Consider the following 17,609-nt stretch of genomic DNA (forward strand, 5'->3'; position numbering starts at 1 on the left):
GTTTCCCCAGAGCTCTGTGGAGGCTGCACTAGTCAGAGTGAAAATCTGTGATGCCAGCACCCGTAGGCAGGATTGCCAGTACTCGGTTTCACGTCTGAGCTTGTGTGCTGTTTCTACTGGGAATTACTGTCCTTTTCCTCAGCAACATGATGGTTTAAGTTCTCTGCGAGAATTTCCAAGTCACTTTTTCTGCTCATATGACCCGAGATGAAACTTGCATGTTTTCTGCCCACACAACCTTTCATGGGTGAAAGAAAAACAACAAAATGACACCATCCATGATTGTTGCAGCAGCTGGGAGTGCTCTGCACTCTGTACAACATGTCCAGGGTGCAGCTTTCTGGTAGACAGGTTTCAGGAAACTGAGTCACTGGGATTAAGACCAGAGGCATTGTTGCCTTATCCAGTAAGAGCTCTCAATTTTCACAAGTTCAGTGTTGAAGTTGGCCATGCCTGCTGTGTCAGGTCCCATGTATTGCTGAGGTGAATTTTCACCACGAGTCACCTTACTGATGTGGAAATGCTGAAAGTCCTTTGGAATGGTGATTGGTTGTCCTTCACTGCTAAACCTGGGGGGCAGATTTCTGGTTTGAATTTTTATTGTTCTCAGTTCATAGCACAAAAAGTTACAGGGGTCTTTTTCATGCATTTTATGGAGTGATTTCAGTTAGGGACAAACATTTTAGCAATTCCTGTTGTGACAGGACAAGGTAATGGTTCTAAACTAAAAGCCCTACTTAGACTGGATAAAGATTTTTTTACAATGAGGGTGGTGAGGCCCTGGCACAGGTTATCCAGAGAAGCTGTGGATACCTCATCCCTGCAAGTGTTGAAGGCCAAGTTGGATGAGACTGAGCCACTTGGGATAGTGGAAGGTGTCCCTGCCTATGGCAGGGGGGCTGGACCCAGACAGCCTCTAAAGGTCCCTCCCAACCCAACCTCTTTCCATGATTCTAAGTTGGAAAGAACCTCTGTGCATTCCTTTACTTCATTCAGCTACTCAGATCAGGGCCAGCTTCAAATATTTACCTTATACCCAGTCAGAATTTCCTGTGGTGCAACTTGTGTCTGTCTCCTTTCACTGTTGGGCACTGAGAAGAGTCTGGCTCCATTTCTCTGTAATACCTCTGTCCTGCCATTGTCTCTGCTGGAAAACTGAAGGTGCAGCACAGGAGAAGACCTTTATCAGACCCTCTGGTAACTTGCTTTCATCATGGTAATCATTGCTCTTCCTTCCTACCCTTGGTTTCTTCTCTAAACCAGGTATTTTTCTCTCAGCCTTTTCTCTTGTCCCATGACATTTTAATAGTCTTTAATGATGTTTAAGAGCTTTAAATATGATTTTCTCTATGGAGCCTCGTTCCCTCTTTCCCAATTCATCATCTCATGCTCTGACTACTTATTAATTCTCTTCTTCCTAATACTTTGTTCTAATCTGTCTAGTACAGGGCTGATGTTTTACTGTGCTGCATCTCCCAGCACCCACCCCTTTTACAGACAGATAAAACTGTCACCCCTTTCTGGTTTTCTTCTTAAATGACAACTTCCACAGCACAGACTCAGTCATGTTATATTTAAGCTGCTTTAGGGCTCACAAATGAATCCCAATGGGTTCTAAGGTTTATTCACTCCCTCAAATTGTTCTAAAATCTCCCCTGTTGACATTTTAATTAGAAATCGTCTCTCAGACCCATCCCAAGAGAAGGTCTCGTGTGAGCTCCTCTGTGGCAACAGCTGATAATGATGATTAATTTGGTTTTTCCAACTGGCCCTATTTTCCACTGAGATGTTTGGCACTGATCGTGTGTCATCCCCACTGATCATCTGGCAGCTCTCTGCTTCTGATGTTTTTGATGAGGTTTTTTGTTTTTATTTGCTTTTATGTCTTTAGCAAATTGTTCTCTTTTTCTTTTTTGCCTACTTTATGTGGATTCTACATTACGTTTATTAGAATTCAGGCTTTTATCATTTTTCTTGTTTTGACATGTAAGTTCTTTTTAAAGGCTGTCTTCTGGATTTCTAACAGCTTTTTCCCAGAACAGCAAGGGTTGTGCAGTGTCTGATCTCTGCAAAGTGAACTAAAACTTTCCAGTCTGAGAGAGGTTCCTTGCTAGTGACTTCTGTAGCCAACATAATTAAGAACTGTCAGGCAATTCTTAATTAAAAGTTCAAGTCTGTGTCATTTTGTCCGGAAATGGGTAGAGCTGAGCTGTCTGTGATTATTTCACTCATCATGTCTTGCACTAACTGTTCTGCTCTCTGGCATCTTGAGTCTTCCAAGATTTGGTAAAACTGAACATAAGGCTGAAGATCTCTTTAATCTTATGCCCAAGTTCCCAGGACTTCCTGATTTTCAGCATTTATCCCTCGGGGAGCACAGAAAGATGATCACAAGTGATCAGATTACCCAGGGCTGAGGCTTTTCTGTGCCTCTGCGTGTGGCAGCTCTGCTGAGGCTGCAGGAGAGAGCTCCAGGCACAGGGTTTCTCTTCAGATGGAATCTCAGTTTGCCCAACTCCCTCACCTGGAAGCTGAGAGCAGGTAATATTATCTCTTACCTCATCAAATTTCATCTGCTGCCACTGAAGAGAACTTTGAGAGAGGTTTTGGAAGGACAGGCTTTCAGATCCCAACTCTGCTTGCGAGTTGACAAAATAAGCAAAGCTGTTTTCTCATCCCAGACCCAGTGGATTCTGTATTTCTCCCTGTTATGCACCATAAGCTGAATTTGGAATTGTGCTAGCAGTCCTGAGAATGGAAAAGACAATCAGTGAGAAATACACTTGTTCAAAACTCTGAAAAAATTGGGTTGTACATAATTAACTGAAGGCTCTAAAGACAGTATTAATTAATGCATAGAATTCTCCATAGGTGCAGCATCCAGGCAGCTCCATTCAGTGGCAAGACGCAGATTTTGTGACATCTTTTACTTTTGTACTGTGACTGCAATTCCCCAGGCTTAGAGGATTCAGAGTGCTTTCATGGAGTAGAAGACATGTAGGCATGGACTAATCAACAGAGATTAAATGAGTGGTTTCTTCCTTAATGCTTTAACTTTTCTTTTCTGCAATGTATAGAACTGTCAGTGTGTGACTGTGTGGTTATAATTCTTCTGGCTGAGGTACATGAGATATCACAATCCAGATAAATCACACCTGTCACTTTCAAAACTGTGTCTGTAAGGTTTGTACTAAGTTATCTCCAGTGTAGGAAGTTCTTGGGGCAACAAGTGGAATTTCAGTGAGTTGTCCTTGGAGTCACCAGTTGTTCCCAGCACTCAGCAACTGAGGAGCCCCAGCAGGACTCGGTCTGAGCTTGCTGGATGCCTTCAGCACCTTAAATATGGTGCTGAATCAAATTTGCTAAGTATCAGCAAAGCCACGTGCTCCCAGACAGCTCAGCATGCCCTCAGCAGAGTGACCTACTGAATGGAGCAGAGAGAGAGCACAACAAAAGCACCAGAAAACCTGAAATTCGATTGCTTTGAAGCAGCAGTTTGTGTTGCAGAGCTGCAGCCCTGCCATGTGCTGTGTGGTGAGCTCAGGTGTAGGCTGCTCAGTTCAGGGTCCTTCCCATGCTGTGGCCCTCCAAGTGTGTCAAGAAATGAGCTGGGCTTGGCAGTCTGGATCAGGGTACATTTCTTCATTGTTTCATTGTCTTTTCATTGTTTGCAGATGGGCCATGCCTGGCAGTCTGAGTTGGAATCTCCCATCAAATCAGAGAACAGTGATTTTCAGTCTCTTCCTGACTGGGATTCAAGCTTGGATCTGGATGTGAGGAGCTGGAGAAACACTGAAGAGCTGGCCATGGGGAAGCTAGAGGGGAGCAGCCAAGAGACAGACCATGAGATGGAGCTGAGTGAGCCTCTCTGGAAGGATGATAGTGAAGATTACCACAAGGCAGAGAAGCCATGTGAAAGTGACAGTCTTTTCCAGTTCCTCCTGGAGGTAGGGCTGTTTGGATTACAGGAAGGTGTAAGCATAGTTCAGGCTCTCCTGAAACATTGGGCTTTTCAGGGCTGGGACCATCCATACAAACAGAAACAGACTGGAGGCACAGCAGAGGCTCTGGGTTCACTTTCTCCCCAGCCCAGCCTTTCCTCCCATTTGGAGCTCACATTGCACCCAGGCAGGTGCTTTGCCAAAACACAGCTCACCCTTAAGCACAGAAATGTCAGAGAACTGACACTGTAATAATAACACAGGGCTTCATCAGATTTTGCAAGGATTCCTAAAAATGGAAAGGCGTTCATGAGTGATTGCAAAAATAGCATCTCTGCTGTTTATTTCTTCTTCCTTTTGCCTTCACAACTTGAAGTAATAAGTCACTGTCTTGCAGGTAACCCAGATGTTGGAATCTTTCTGCATTAGCAGCAAAGAGTCATCGCAGACTCCGTGGGATTATTGTGGCTCGGGGAAGCAGAGTTACGGGGGAGAAGTGAGGTGCCAGGAAAAGACCACAGGAACAGCAGTCTCGGGAGCAGAGGAAAGTCAACTACACATCCTGGCAAAAGATGAGAAAGAGCACTCCCTGGGAAGAGAGGTAGAAGAGTGGTGGTCCTAAAAGAGCCTCTAGCCCTGGAGGAGAGATGAAACAGTGAAGGAAACCAGCTCTAGAAGAGATGGGGGAGCCTGAGGTTCTGAGAGGGGAGACAAAACGCTCAGGAAGGGAACACAGAAGAAATGTATGAGGGAAGGGTGTTTTTTATGTATGGCTGTGTATTTTTATAAACAGGAAGCTTGTTACAGATGAAACCCTCAGATGTGAGTTGGAGGAATTGCTCCTTGGCAGTGTAAAGGTGACTCATGAGAGCTGGCAGGCTGCTCTCAGGTTTTAGGCAAGGTTGGAATACTTGCCTGGTTCTAATTGCTGTGTTTTGCAGCACAGCTTGGCTGGTTTCAGGCCCACGTGGCTGTGCCAGCAATAACCATCTGCCCCTGGGGACTGTCATGTCTTGGAAGCAGGCACTGTCTAGCTTGGGTTTGCATCAGTCCCGTGTTTGGGGGCTGTGGGCTCGCACCAGCCTGCTGGGTATTCCTGGGAAATTAACACAGTGGTGGAGGAACAAGGCTGTTTTTCCACACCTGTTCTCTTGCAAACTCGGGACACTGGTAACCTCCAGGATTTCACCTGTTCAGCCAGAACAGTGCATTCCCAGCAGCTACTCTGCTCTCAACTGCTGTTATTCCCAGCAACTCCCTCACAGTTCTCCCAGTGGTCACAGCCAAACTCAGCACAGTGTCCAGTTTCTTTCTGAGAAGTCTGCTCATGCATCACATCTGTTGAGGATTCTGAGGTGCTCCTGCATGAAATCCCACTGAGCATTTTACTGGAAAACCACTACAACCACAGCACCACTCTCCTTCCTGGCTGAGTCTATTCCCTGTCATTTTAACGTGGGAGTTTGTGAGGAAACAACCTTGTTGAACTCTAGGGGTTCCTGTTATCTGGATCTGGAGCTTTAACAAGCCTGAGGCAGTCTTACCTCAGCTCTTGATTGCCCTCTCTACATCCATGACTCTTCCCAGAGAGCAGACAGACACAACACTGGGCACCACTCAGCTCCACAGGGTTTGTGTCAGCCAGGGGTGGATGCCATCCAAGAGATCAGACACAGCTCTTGCTGGGAAGGTCTGAGTGAGGTCAAACAGCATCCTCTGAGTAACAGAGCAACCAAGCTCCCAGCTGAGCCAGGATTCAGGGAAGGGATATGCAGCAGGCTGGCTTCTAGATAAAGATTACAGGTAATGTGCTGCCTTTTTAGATGTATCCTCTGTGCTCTTCAGGGCAAGACTCAAGAGACACCTGGAGAACCACCTTTAGATGAGCTGCATCCACCAGAGATGAGTGCTCAGGCCCTGGATGAAGATAACAGTGACAACAGCTCTGCAGCCCCAGTGCTGGACTCCACAGGCTCTCTCAACACACACCTGTAAGTAGCTGGTTCTGCAGAACAGAGCCATTTCCCTTGTCACACGTGAGAACAAGTGCATGGCACAGGACATATCCAGGAAGGAGAGACAGCCAAGCAGAGCAGGAGGGAAGGAGGGAACTTGTGCTATCTCTGGATTTTCTGGTATTATAGGGCATTCATCCTAAAATGAAGTGAGAAGAGTAGAGATTAAATACGAGATTAAATGGAAAATACATGTTTTCTCAAGTCAAGTAGGCCTGGTGTGAGCTGGACATCGGGTTCTGTCAGGCAATTCACAGCCCAGCATTACCAACCCCCTTTGAGCAGCTGCAGGTGTGTCAGTCAGATGCAGGCTCTGCCACGTGTGTGATCATTTGGACTGCTTTTCAAAGAAAAAAACGTGGGTTTTTAGGAAGAGAAACTTCATAAAAAAACATCTCAGTGAATTCTGAACTGCAGAGCAGCTTGAGGTTTTCTATCCAGTTTGGTGCTGCGCTTTATCTCAGCTTTGCTTTTACCTGTTGTCCTGCATCTTCCTGCATTCTGGATGTTCAGTTGTGCTTTCTGATGCAGAACACTCCCACCATCACACTCAGGCTTTTTGTAGCTTCATCCACCTGGATGTGGTGGGAGCCAGCAGAAGTGTCACCTCCTACTTTGTCTCAAGTATGATGATCTGGCAGTATCTTCACTCCACAGGCTGCAGCCAAGCTGGAATAACCCCCTCCAACACCTGATCCTCAAAAAAAGGCTCCTGTCCATCTGGAGGATGATAGCCAGCCACAGGTACATGGGAACAGAGGGCTGCATCAACATGTCCTGAACACACTGCCCTGAGTTCCAGCTCCTGTGTCACCAGGCCTAATCCTCCCCTCCCAGGGGCTGGCCCATCTCCCCAGGACTGTGGGAACAGCTGCCTGCTGCAGAGCTGCAGAGAACACTGCATATTGATTTCCTCTGCTTAAAGTGGCAGAGCCCAAATGCTGCTTCCCACACAGCTGGCACAACACTGGCTGTGGCCACCAGCAGGGAGAGGCAAGCCCTGCTCCATATTTTTGGTGCAGGGGCAGGCAGAGAACATTCTTTGTCCTTGTCCCTGTAGGTTCAGCAGCCCGTTCCTGAAGCCAGTGTCAGAGAAACAAGCCCCTGGATACAAGGATGTGGTAAAGAGGTCAGTTTGTGGAGGAAGTGCTCACTGGCTGATTTCTCTCTGGTTGTTTTCTGTCTTCTCTGGTTTCCAAAGGGCCAGTGGGATGGTTTCCTTCCTCCTTTTCCAGAGTTTGGCTGTCACCAGCATCTCCCACTGATTTCTTTCAGTAAAACTCCCTTCTGGGTAATTAGAACCTGGAAGCTTGCACTGACTCTGGAGCTGGTGGGAATTGTGCCTTCCCTGTGCAGGCATTGCATGGCTGGCTTATCCCAGGGACAGTCCCTGGGCAGGGGATCCAGGCCCTGCAGCTCAGCAGTCCCTTCTCCCCACGTCTGGAATGTGCCTCAGGAGATGCCCCCTCCTCACCCGCTGCGAGCGCCCCAGATGTTTCACTCTCAGCACAGAAGTGGGTCATAAGAATATTTCCCAGAGAGATTAATGGCATTTTTTCAGAGCTGAATCATGTTCTATTCTGGTCACAGTTGTCCTCTCTGCAGCCATTCATTTTCCCATTCTGTCAAAATAAGGGAAGTAATATTTATTCCCTATCATGTTCCCCTTACCAGCACTGCTATTTTTGCTGGTGGCACCATTCGATCTTTAGGAGGTTTAATAGATACCTATTTTAGTAACTTTCCTTTCTCCACTAAGACCTGGACTGACTTCCTGAAGACTAATTACTGCTTGCCTTCTCTGGAGCTCAGCATCCCATTTTTTCCAGAGGTGACTGCTAACGACCTGCCAAGTTGATTGGATAGCAAGTGTCGCATTGGCTGAACTCACTTTAGGTTTGTCTGGCTTGGAAGAAAAGCCTTTCTCACTCCCCACTGTGTGTCTTGAGCAATAAAATTGATTGAAAATAGCTGTACTTTCAGGGCCACCCTGAAATGAGAACAAGCACATTCATGCAGATCCCAGAGGATGCCTGGCCTGAGTTGCAGTTTCATTCTTCTTTGTGTCTTTTTTTTGTAGACCCATGGATTTATCCAGCATAAAGAGGAGGCTGACAAAGGGACACATCCAGTCCGTGATGCAGTTCCAGTGTGACCTGATGCTCATGTTCCAGAACGCCGTGATGTACAACAGCTCCGACCACCGCGTGTTCCACGTGGCTGTGGAGATGCAGCGAGAGGTCTTGGAGCAGCTGCAGGTCTTGGCTGAAGCGCTCCTGTTGTCCAGGGACAGGCTGGAGTGAGGCAGAAGGTAACCAGCCCTGCCTGAGGCCTCTCTCAGTTGGAGCAGCGTTTTCCCTGTGGGTCAGGGCATCTCCTGGGCTCAGGGGATGTGCTGGGTAGACCTCATTAATCCCCAGTGCTGGCTGCTGGGTTGATTCAAATCAGTTTTGGGGAGGGTACCACGTTGGAAGCCTCCAGTCTTTTTGGGAACAGCAGCGACGTAGCCCTGCAGGGAGAAGACTTCCTTGGGATGAAAAGCAAGGGAGAAAATGCTGTGTGCGGGCAGGTGGATGAAGCGGGCACAGCCCGTGAGGGTGGCTGGCTGCACACCGGGCAAGGCAGCGTTCCCGTGTTGCGGTTGTTGTGCTGTTCTGTTGGGGCGGGTGGGTCCAGCGTTACCGGCACTGACCACACCCAATAAAGGCCCGTGTTGAAGCTTGTCCCGGCCTGCTTGACACTGAGACTGGGACTGGGACTGGAAGGGGTCCAGAAGTGGAACTGGTGCTGTGAACAGAACTGGGACCGGGAACAGAACTGGGACCGGGAACAGAACTGGGACCGGGAACAGAACTGGGACCGGGGCCGGGAAACGCGGGACAGAGCGCGTGGCCGGGGGTCGGTACAAACGCCGCTTGCCATTGGCCGTCCCGGCTGTCTGTCAGTGCCAGCGCGGTTGCCGATTGGCTGGCGGAGAGCTAGCAGGGGTGTGTCCCGCCCGCGGCGCGGCGCGCGCCCCGGAAGCGGAAGCGGCGTGGTGCGGCCATGGCGCGGGACAAGCCGGAGGAGGCGGCCGAGGCGGAGGCGGCACCGGAGCTCTCGTACCGGGAGCAGCTCGACTTCCTGAACCCCATCGCGCAGCCGCTCGCGTCCCGCAAGCTCACGCGAAAGCTCCTCAAGTGCATCAGGAAAGGTCTGGCGGCGGCGGCATGCGGCGCGGGTGGGAAGGGGCCGGGACATGGCTGCAGCGCGGGGCCCACGCTGCGGTTCTCGCTCAGCCCCTCACGCCGTGGTTCTCTTGCAGCGACCAAGCAGAAGCAGGTCCGGCGCGGGGTGAAAGAGGTGCAGAAGTTCATCAACAAGGGCGAGAAGGGGTAAGTGGTGCCCTGACCCCTTGGCCCGGCACGGCCCCTTGGCCCGGCCGCTGACACGGCTGTCCCTGCAGGATCACGGTGCTGGCCGGAGACACGATGCCCATCGATGTCTACTGCCACATCCCCATCATGTGCGAGGACAGGAGCCTCCCGTACGCATACGTCCCTTCCAAAACGGTGAGTGCTGGGGCTGGGGAGGAACCAGCCCTGCTGATGAGGAAGCCGGTGAGGAGCCCAGGCTGTGACCGGAGCCTTCCCGGGGAGATGCAGATCCGGTGCCCGAGTAAAGAACTCGGTGCTTGTCCCTGACTAAGGCACAGAAGGGACAGGGGGGAAGTGTAGGAGTGGGATCACAGAACTGTTTCCTGCAGCAGCTCCGGGACAGAGCCAGCACATCTTTTCCAGGCTTCTCTAAGGTGGGGTCAGCTCTTTTGTAGACAGGAGTTGGAGGAGCAGTCGGTGGCTTTGGAGCTTCAGCCCTGGTGCAGACAGCTCTGCAGACCCAGTCTGGGGAAGAATTATGGCACATGAGCCAGGTGCCAGTCCCTTCTGCCACCCCAGTTTGCAGCTTGTGGGAGACAAGCTGGGAAAAAGGTTCATGAACCCAGGAGGAGTGCAGAGGGCTTGGGGTGATGGGCTGGACAGGCAGAGCTTCCCTGCACTAAACCAGGGCCCGCAGTGAGCTGGTCCCGAGCTCTCACCTCAGGGACCTGGCACCCCATGGGCTCCCTCTGCTCCCGCAGGACCTGGGAGCTGCAGCCGGCTCCAAGCGCCCGACCTGTGTCATCATGATCAAGCCCCACGAGGAGTACCAGGAGGCCTACGACGAGTGCCTGGAGGAGGTGTTGGCCCTTCCCCTGCCGCTGTGAAGAGCCAGGCCCGGGCTGTGCCCTGCGGGTCCCTGTCCCTCTGCCCGGGGGCTGTTTTGGGGGACTCTGCCGAGAGGACTGAAGGGGGGATGCTGAGCACTGTGGGGTGAATAAAGGTGGCTGTGGGTTTGTACAGCGTGGTCCTGGTGCTCGGGACGAGGGCTGGGGGAATTCCACGGCTGGGTTAAACCACAGAGGAGGTGGGGATGAGCCCGCCCGGCCCCGCCGTGACTCAGGGCGATGTCCCGCCTGCTTGCACTGCCCAGCCCGACGCAGCAGCTCCGGGGCAGGTGCTCAGGCCGGCCCCACACCATCCCCCTCACCCCGAGAGCCCCCCGACCCCGAGAGAAGCAGAGCAGAGGCCGGGGGAGAGAAATGCGGGTTTATTGCAGGAGCAGGGCGTGGAGCCGGGCCCGGCCTTCACCTGGCTCTGTTACACACATAGAGCAGAGCTCCTTCCTTCCTTCCAGCACCTCTGAGCTCCCCCTGCTCCCCTGGGAGGGGGGATCTCGGCCTCTTCCCCAGCTCAGGCACATGCCCCAGTCCCCTCTCCCACCCCAGTTCCTCCCAGTGTGGCAGAGCACCAGTTCCCATCCTTCCTTGCACAAGGCACTCCCCCATCTCAGCCTGAAGAAAGCTGCACCAACCACCTCCCTTGCAGAGCAGCTCCACGCCAGGGACATGAGAAGCCCCAACAGAGGTGCTGGGGCAGCTGCCCCCTCCCAGCAGCACCAGAACTCCTCAGGGTTTCCTCCTCAGCCTCCCCAGTGGCAGCACCAGCTCCAGGACCCTGCTGATGAGGCAGCCACTGCAACCAGTAGCTGCAACCCCCACAGCAAGGCAGTGGGGTAGGGGACAGGGCTTAAGCTTCTCCTCACAAGACATTAAGTTACTGGGTTGTAGGAACAGGGGCAGCAGAGCAGGAGGGACAGGGAATGTCTCACAGGGTGCTTGGTTTCTGCCCCATGGCAGAAGGAATCACAGGGCAATTGCTCCTGAAGTCAGAGCACGGGGCACATGCAAGACCCCCACCCTGGCACAGATGACCCCCCTGCCCTGCAGAGACCCTTGCCAGAAGGGCCTGAAGTGCTGCAAGAAGGAAAAGCTCCCCTGTGGCAATCGGTCCTTCAGCCCAGGGCAGCACCGAGCGGGGCCAGTCCTTGTGCACACCCTGAGATCGTCCCTTTGCAGCAGCAAGAGATCTTCCCCCTTCTCAGTCCCACTGGCATTCTGCTCCTCAAATCTTGGAGGACTCCACCCGCTCGATCCAGGGCGAGTCGATCCTGACATCCCTGGGCTCCGCCCGCAGCTGCCGCAGCTCCCGCTCCAGCGCCTGGCTCCGGTGGTACATCTCCATGTAGCTGGCCTGGAGCTCCCGCTGGTACCGCAGCACCTTCTCCTTCTCCTCCTGCCATGTTTTCCTCTCCAGCTCAAAGTTCACAGCCTGCAGCTGGCCCTGACGCCGCTCCCGCAGCAGCTCTGCCCACAGCCACTCCACCTGCCGCTCCAGGGGCTCCGCCGAGTCGCTCTGGAGGCCCCGGCACTTGGAGTCATCAGTTTCGCAGCCAGGGAAGTCCTGGCACGATGGCATGGGGTCATCGCCCAGAGGCAGCGAGGTGCTGGGCTCCGGGGGGCTCTGGAAGGAGTCTGCCAGCTGTGCCAGCTGGGAGTCCCTGGCCTGGACCTCCGCCTTGGCCTCCCGCAGCTGCGTCTTCAGGCTGAAGATCTCCCCCAGCTTCTGAGCCATCTCCTCCTGGGTGTCCCGGAGCTGCTGCTTCAGCAGGGAGATCTCTGCTGCTTTCTGGCACACCTGCAGGGCATGGGCGAGCAGTGAGAAGGGCTGGGGGAGCAGGACCCCAAGGGTGGCAGCATCCCAGGTTATCCTGGGAGACCATAAGCACTACACATGGCTCATCCCTCCCATACTGTGACCCCGAGCGAAACCAGAGCAGGGAACTGCTGCCCCCATCCTGGTCCCACAGCCTGGAGGGTGGCAACGGGGAAGGAAGGAAGGGGACTCACCTCCCACTTGGTTTCTTCCAGTTTAGGGCTGCCATGCTCGCCCTGGGACTGCCGGAGCTTGGTCTCCTCGCACTGGCACTGCTGCAGGCTCAGCTCCTCCTGCAGCCGCTTCTTCTCCTGCTGTGCCTTGTAGAGCTGCAGCTGCAGCGCCCGCTGCCCGCGCTGCGCCTGCTGCATCACCTGCTGCAGCCGGGCCATGTACATCTGCTTCAGGTCCTCCAGCTCGTCCAGCCACAGCCTCTGCTTGTCCTCAAATGCCTGCCAGCACAGGTGGGCACTGGTGAGAGGCTGCAGCCCCAGGAGGGACCCCAAAAGGTCCCGTGGTGTTTGATCCTCCCACGCTTGGGCATTCCAAGCCCATCACCCACCACGGCAGCTCCTTCACTGCTCCTTCCATCCCCACATCCCTGCCTGGGACACCCAGCTCCGCCCCAGCCCACAGCTCACCTGTGTGAAGGGGTCTTCAGTCTCGCTGAGGCTCCTCTTGAGCTGCCGCAGCTCCCCTCCCGTCTCCTGCAGCCGGTCCTCCAGCTGCTTCACCGCGTCCTCCAGCGAGTAGGAGAACTCGTACGGCGGCGGGGGCTCGCCGGGGCTCTGCAGCCTGCTCAGGGTGGCCATGCTTTTGCAGGACAGGGGCATCTTCTCGGGGGCCAGAGTATCCCTGGGGCTCCGGGAAACCCTGTCCAAGGAGCCCCCAATGTGGTTGATGTGGCCCATGGAGGCGCTGAACTGGCTCTGCGCAGGCTTGAGGCGGGAGCCATAGGATGGGAAGCTCTGGATGGAGTTGTGGCTGGAGTCAGAGGCCTCATCCAGGCTGATGGCGTGGAGCAGGTGGGTGCGGAGCGGGCCGTGCTGCGGGGCCGCTGTGCTGCTTTGCGACAGCAGCGTGTGCAGGCTCCCGTTGCTCTTGGACAACTTCTGCCCCTTGGACGAGGACAGGCCCTGCATGGAGACCAGCCCCTTCCCAGCCACTGCCTTGAAGGCCGAGGGCCTGATACGGCACTGAAAAACAAGAGCAAGGTCAAGCATGAGCCTCTAGAGCCAGAGAGAACCCCCACGCTCCCAGCTTCATATCCCTGAACACCCTCAAATCCCCAGATCCCATCCAGGGGGGTGCAGATCATCCTGCTCCATCCCATCCTCTGGCAGACCAGGACATAGTTCAGACCTCACAGCCTCACCTTGTCGAAGCGGCCCCGCTCCGGCAGGGAGCTCTTGGAGAAGTCGGCCCCACGGTGATGCTCGCGGGAGCAGCGCTCGGGGGACCGGTTCTCGCGGTCGCTCTCGTAGTCCCGCTTGTAGCAGGCGCCCGATGTCTGGTGCTTCCGCTCCGCCCGCGTCTCCTTCTTGGCCCCGTGCAGGTACCCAAAGAGCTCCCGCTGGCTCGGGCCCTTGCGCAGCAACCCGTCGGGCTGCCGGAGCCCCCGCGAGCCGCCCAGCGGGGCCCGCAGCTCCAGGGGGGACAGATCCTGCTTCTCCACCAGGCTGCCCACGCTGCCCATGCTGCCAACGACGCCGACGGGCCCCGAGGAGAGGTAGGTGCCGAGGACACGGGTGTCGGGCTCACAGGTCACAGGACCCTGTGCTGCTGCCATGGAGAATTAGAGAAAAGCCCAGAACCAGCGCTGCCGAGGAAGAGACAGAGTCAGCGATGCCAGGACACACCCCCGGCACCCCCTTTCCCAGCCGGCCCCCAGAGCCCACATGGGCTCCTGGCACTGGGATGGCTCTGCCATCTCCCGTGCAGCTTCCCGGGGGACAGGGCACAGCACGCACGGGGCGGGGGCTCCCCGCCGCTGCCCCCACCACGGTGCAGCGCCTCCTCCCACACCCAGCCCCACCTCCCGCCCGCGGCCGGGGCCGGGGCCGCCACCAGCACAGGAGAACAGGCACCTGCCGCCCAGCCAGGCGGGCGAGTTCCAGAGCCGGCAGCACCTGCCCGGGCCTGGCGCCAGCCCCGGCCCGGCGGCACCCAACCTCCCCGCCGGGACCTCCGGCTCCGGACACCCTCTGGAGACCTCCCCAAAACGTCCCTGGGGATGCCCATCAGGCCTGCACGGGACGGGCACCACGGGGACAGTCCCGCACAGCTCCCGCAGCTCGCACGGCCCCATCCATCCACAGGCATTCCCTCCCCGGCAGCGGGCAGGGGCCGGGCGGACACAGCCCCGCTGCTGCGTGCGTGCGGGGACCCCGCGGCCGGACATGGCGTGGGGCGCTGGGAAGGGGCAGGATGCTGACGGGACAATGCAGCTTCCTGCGCAGGTGGCCGGGGGAGGAAGGATGAGAGGATGCCTTTGGCCTCGGCTCTGGCTCCCCAGCGCTAGGGAGGGGACGATGGCCTCACACCAGCGCAGGGGACAAAGAGAGCGTGGCAGGGGCGAGGCAGAGCCCCCAGCACCGCTCCCAGCCTCGCCGAGGGCTCCGGGGCCGGGTTACACCCAGGAAGCTGCCCTGGTTCTCAGCACCACGCGCCGGGTAAACAAACACCCCGCTTTTAATTGCTGCCACGCACAAACCTGTCTGACAGCTCCCGGCCTGCGCTGTCACCTCCCTCTGCGAGCCCAACACCTGCTCCGGGCACCGGCACCCCACGAAGGGCAGCGGGGATGGACCCTCTGCGAGGATCCGGGCTGCCTGCGGTGCCACCGGGCGCGCACGGGCACAGGGGTCGCGGATGTCCCCAGGGTGCTGGGGAGGGGGCCGTGGATGCACATGCAGCCCCCGGCATTGGGGAGCAGCTCGGCCGAGCCCCGCAGCGGCTCCTCCCGGCACAGGCGGCCGAGGAAGTAGGTCAGGTTGTGGGAGGTTTGGGAAACGCCGGGGGAGCCCGAAGGTGTCCTGCCTGCGGCAGGGAGGGGATCACCCTCCAGGCGGCAAAACACCGGTCCGGCCAGCCTGGCTCCTTCGCCATCTGCTCCCAGTCCCAGCCGTGCCCGGGCAGGGTACGGCCAACAAACCTTTTCCTTTTCCCATTCCCATTCCCATTCCCAGCCGGGAGGGAACGGCAGGGTTGGAGGGAGGCGAGCGCGGGTCCCCGCGGAGCCCCCTCCGCGCCTCCCCGCAGCCCCGCCGGAATTTCCGGCACGGAGAAGGCGGAGGGGGCACTCGGTGCCCGGGGCCGAGCCCGGGACAAAGCCCCGCTGGCCGCGGGGCAGGGGATGGGGGGCGGCGGGGGCCGGCCGGCCCCGCACTCACCATGCCGGCGGCGCTGCGGTCCCGCCCGGCTCCGCTCCGCTCCTTCCCTCGCCGCGTTTGAACGCGCCCCTCGGCCGCGGCCGCGCGGGGCGGCGGGCGGAGCCGGCACCGGCAAATCGCAGCGCGGGGGCGGCGGGACGGGAGGGGCGGGAAGCAGGAGGAGGAGGAGGAGGAGGAGGAGGAGGAGGAGGAGGAGGAAGGAGGGGGGCGGCCCGGCCGTGCCCACCAGCGGGGCGGGGCAGGGCGCGCTGGCGCCGTGCGGTGCCGACATTTGCGCTAAACCCCCCCCAATGGCGGGGAGACCCCCGCAAATCCCCCCAGCTACAGCTCCGGCGGCACTCGGCTCCCGTAACCCCCTGGCCGGCGGGCTGGTACTCCCGGCTATCGCCCACCAAGGGTGCAAAGAAATATTTACTTCGTAGCTGCGGCGTGGAGAGGGGTCTCGGCTCCGTAGGACACTCCCTGCGCCGTGCTCTGTGAGAGCAGCCCCGTGTGCCCCCCTGAGCAGCCGCGGGCGGGCAGGAGCCCCACAGAGCCCCGGGGGACACCGTGTACCCCCGGGGGGCTCTCGCCTGGCCCGGCGCCAGTGAGACGGGACACGCTTCATCCCTCTGAATCAGCGCTGCCACATCCTGGCCTGGAGCCGGTTTCGGCAGCCGCAGGGAGCGAGGATCCCGGCACGGGGTGGAGCTGGTCACCGGTGTCCCGGCCTTCTCCGGGAGCCGGGACAGCTGCGGCAGCTCTGCTCCATCCCTCGGTGCCCGTGCTCCCCAGCCCGGCGCATCCGCTGTGCTCCCCCCGCCGCACAGCCCAGTCCTCAAGCTGTGCTGCCGGTGCTCTCCCACACACACACACTGTCCCCGGTCGCTGCTCGCCGGGCTCACATGCTGGCAGTGTCCTCGGTGCGCTGCCAAGGCACGCTCCGCTCCCCCGGGCCCCGTTCCCGCAGCTGCCGTGCCCAGGTGCGCAGCAGCACGCGTGGCCTCTGGACAAGGGAGCCCTTCCCTCCCAACGGAGCCGTTTCCCATCCTGCTGGCCTCGGGAATGGGGCTGCGAGGTCCCGGGCCTCTGCCTGGAGCTCGGCCGTGAAAGGGCCCCCGGCACCACGCACGGTCCGGGCGGGTTGCGGTGATGCCGGGGGACTGCGAGGGGTGCTGCTCACGGCCACCCCCTCCTTCCCCTCTGCCCCGCTCCCTGCTCCTCCACGGGTGCTTCTGCCTGGGACAGCAGCTTCCACAGAGCCCCCGAGCTTGGCCAGGTCACTCCAGCAGCCAGGGATGCTTCTCCAAGCAGAGAAGCTTCAGCCTCCTCTCACTTTTTTCCCCGGTCCCCTCTCTCTGCTCACCTCACCCCTCAGTGCCCACCTCTAAGATACTGCAGCAATTCCAGGTGTTCACCAGGAAACAGCTCTGGAACCACCCACTTTACAACAACCTGGCAATAGAAGCCATCGATTGCTGTGCCCCCATCCACCCCAGGTGGCCTCAGCGATGGTAACTGGGACCCCAGAATGGGGGTCACAGTGGGGCAGGGCTGGGCCTCCAGGCACCCTCTCTGCCCCTGAGCATTCTGATGTTCTCCTTGGGCTTGCTGAGAGCACGAGAATGCTGCGAGGCTTTGGGCTGGGCTCTGCAGGGCTCCTGGGCCAGCAGGCAGGGTGTTGTTACCCATCTGCTGAAAGGCGATGGGGAAAAACTTCATCCCCTCCTGCTGGGCCATTGCCGATATCGAAGCGCGTGGGGGGAGCAGAGCCAAGCGACCTCCGAGTCACATTCAGGGCTATAAAAGGAAGCCGGGTCTCCAGCAGGGCGCCTCTTCCACAAAAGCAACCGGAGGATGAGGGGGCTGCGAGCAGAACTGAGAAATAGCTGCCAGGCAGCGGGAGAGGAGCCTGGAGCGCTGAGCGAAGTGCGAGGTGCACATATGCTCTCTGTTTCTGCACAGCTACATCTTTATGAAACCTGCCCCAAATTGTGTCATCTATTTTGAACAGAGCAGAGAAATACTTTGATCTGCCTCCACCAGCCCTGGCTGCGGTTCAGGCACCGGGAAGGGGCTGCCATACAGATGGCCAATCCCAAACCCGTGCCATGGAGAGGAAGGAGTGGGACTGCTGGGCCAGTATCTCCCTCTGGCTGCCCACAGCAAGGGCATGACTGGTCCTGAGAACACCTGTGGAGAAGTGCACCA

At 57.1% G+C, this 17,609-nt stretch overlaps 3 protein-coding genes and 1 long non-coding RNA gene across 9 annotated transcripts in view; 2 read left to right on the forward strand and 2 right to left on the reverse strand.

Annotated features, from left to right (window-relative positions):
• Positions 1–3,679, reverse strand: LOC111935447 (uncharacterized). Its single transcript, XR_002867697.2, has 3 exons — positions 2,559–3,679; positions 1,030–1,155; positions 1–569 (listed from the first exon to the last, which is right to left on the reverse strand). It is a non-coding gene; the product is annotated as an uncharacterized LOC111935447 (long non-coding RNA).
• Positions 1–9,149, forward strand: part of BRD8 (bromodomain containing 8) — a 22,572-nt gene extending 13,423 nt beyond the window's left edge. For 2 of the 5 annotated variants that reach the window (XR_015276602.1, XR_015276603.1), the window contains 7 exons: positions 3,675–3,947; positions 4,339–4,542; positions 5,787–5,932; positions 6,614–6,700; positions 7,017–7,085; positions 7,786–7,852; positions 8,037–8,679. Coding sequence is in view for 3 of the 5 variants with exons in the window: in XM_086851282.1 (XP_086707408.1) it covers positions 3,675–3,947; positions 4,339–4,542; positions 5,787–5,932; positions 6,614–6,700; positions 7,017–7,085; positions 8,037–8,259 (1,002 nt within the window). In the remaining 2 variants the exon portion in view is untranslated. Of the gene's footprint in view, positions 1–3,674; positions 3,948–4,338; positions 4,543–5,786; positions 5,933–6,613; positions 6,701–7,016; positions 7,086–7,785; positions 7,853–8,036; positions 8,680–8,901 lie in introns of those variants that run through there. The other 3 variants (XM_086851281.1, XM_086851283.1, XM_086851282.1) reach the window with 2 other exon arrangements.
• Positions 8,953–10,332, forward strand: NHP2 (NHP2 ribonucleoprotein). Its single transcript, XM_023935743.2, has 4 exons — positions 8,953–9,149; positions 9,261–9,330; positions 9,402–9,507; positions 10,074–10,332. The coding sequence occupies exons 1-4, from the start codon at positions 9,002–9,004 to the stop codon at positions 10,197–10,199; spliced, it is 450 nt and encodes a 149-aa protein (XP_023791511.2). The 5' UTR covers positions 8,953–9,001; the 3' UTR covers positions 10,200–10,332.
• A 235-nt stretch (positions 10,333–10,567) lies between these two features.
• Positions 10,568–16,275, reverse strand: N4BP3 (NEDD4 binding protein 3). 2 transcript variants are annotated; one of them, XM_086851289.1, is made up of 5 exons: positions 15,835–16,275; positions 13,403–13,846; positions 12,669–13,223; positions 12,222–12,479; positions 10,568–12,009 (listed from the first exon to the last, which is right to left on the reverse strand). In XM_086851289.1, exons 2-5 carry the CDS (start codon positions 13,814–13,816, stop codon positions 11,437–11,439), a joined length of 1,800 nt encoding a protein of 599 aa, XP_086707415.1. In that variant the 5' UTR covers positions 13,817–13,846; positions 15,835–16,275; the 3' UTR covers positions 10,568–11,436. The 2 variants fall into 2 exon arrangements, with proteins under 2 accessions (XP_086707415.1, XP_086707414.1); XM_086851288.1 differs by lacking the exon at positions 15,835–16,275 and adding an exon at positions 15,420–15,553.
• Between the last annotated feature and the right edge of the window lie 1,334 nt (positions 16,276–17,609).

The sequence above is a fragment of the Cyanistes caeruleus genome, chromosome 15, assembly GCF_971803275.1.
Source record: "Cyanistes caeruleus chromosome 15, bCyaCae1.hap1.1, whole genome shotgun sequence".
In the NCBI taxonomy this organism is placed as follows: Eukaryota; Metazoa; Chordata; class Aves; order Passeriformes; family Paridae; genus Cyanistes; species Cyanistes caeruleus.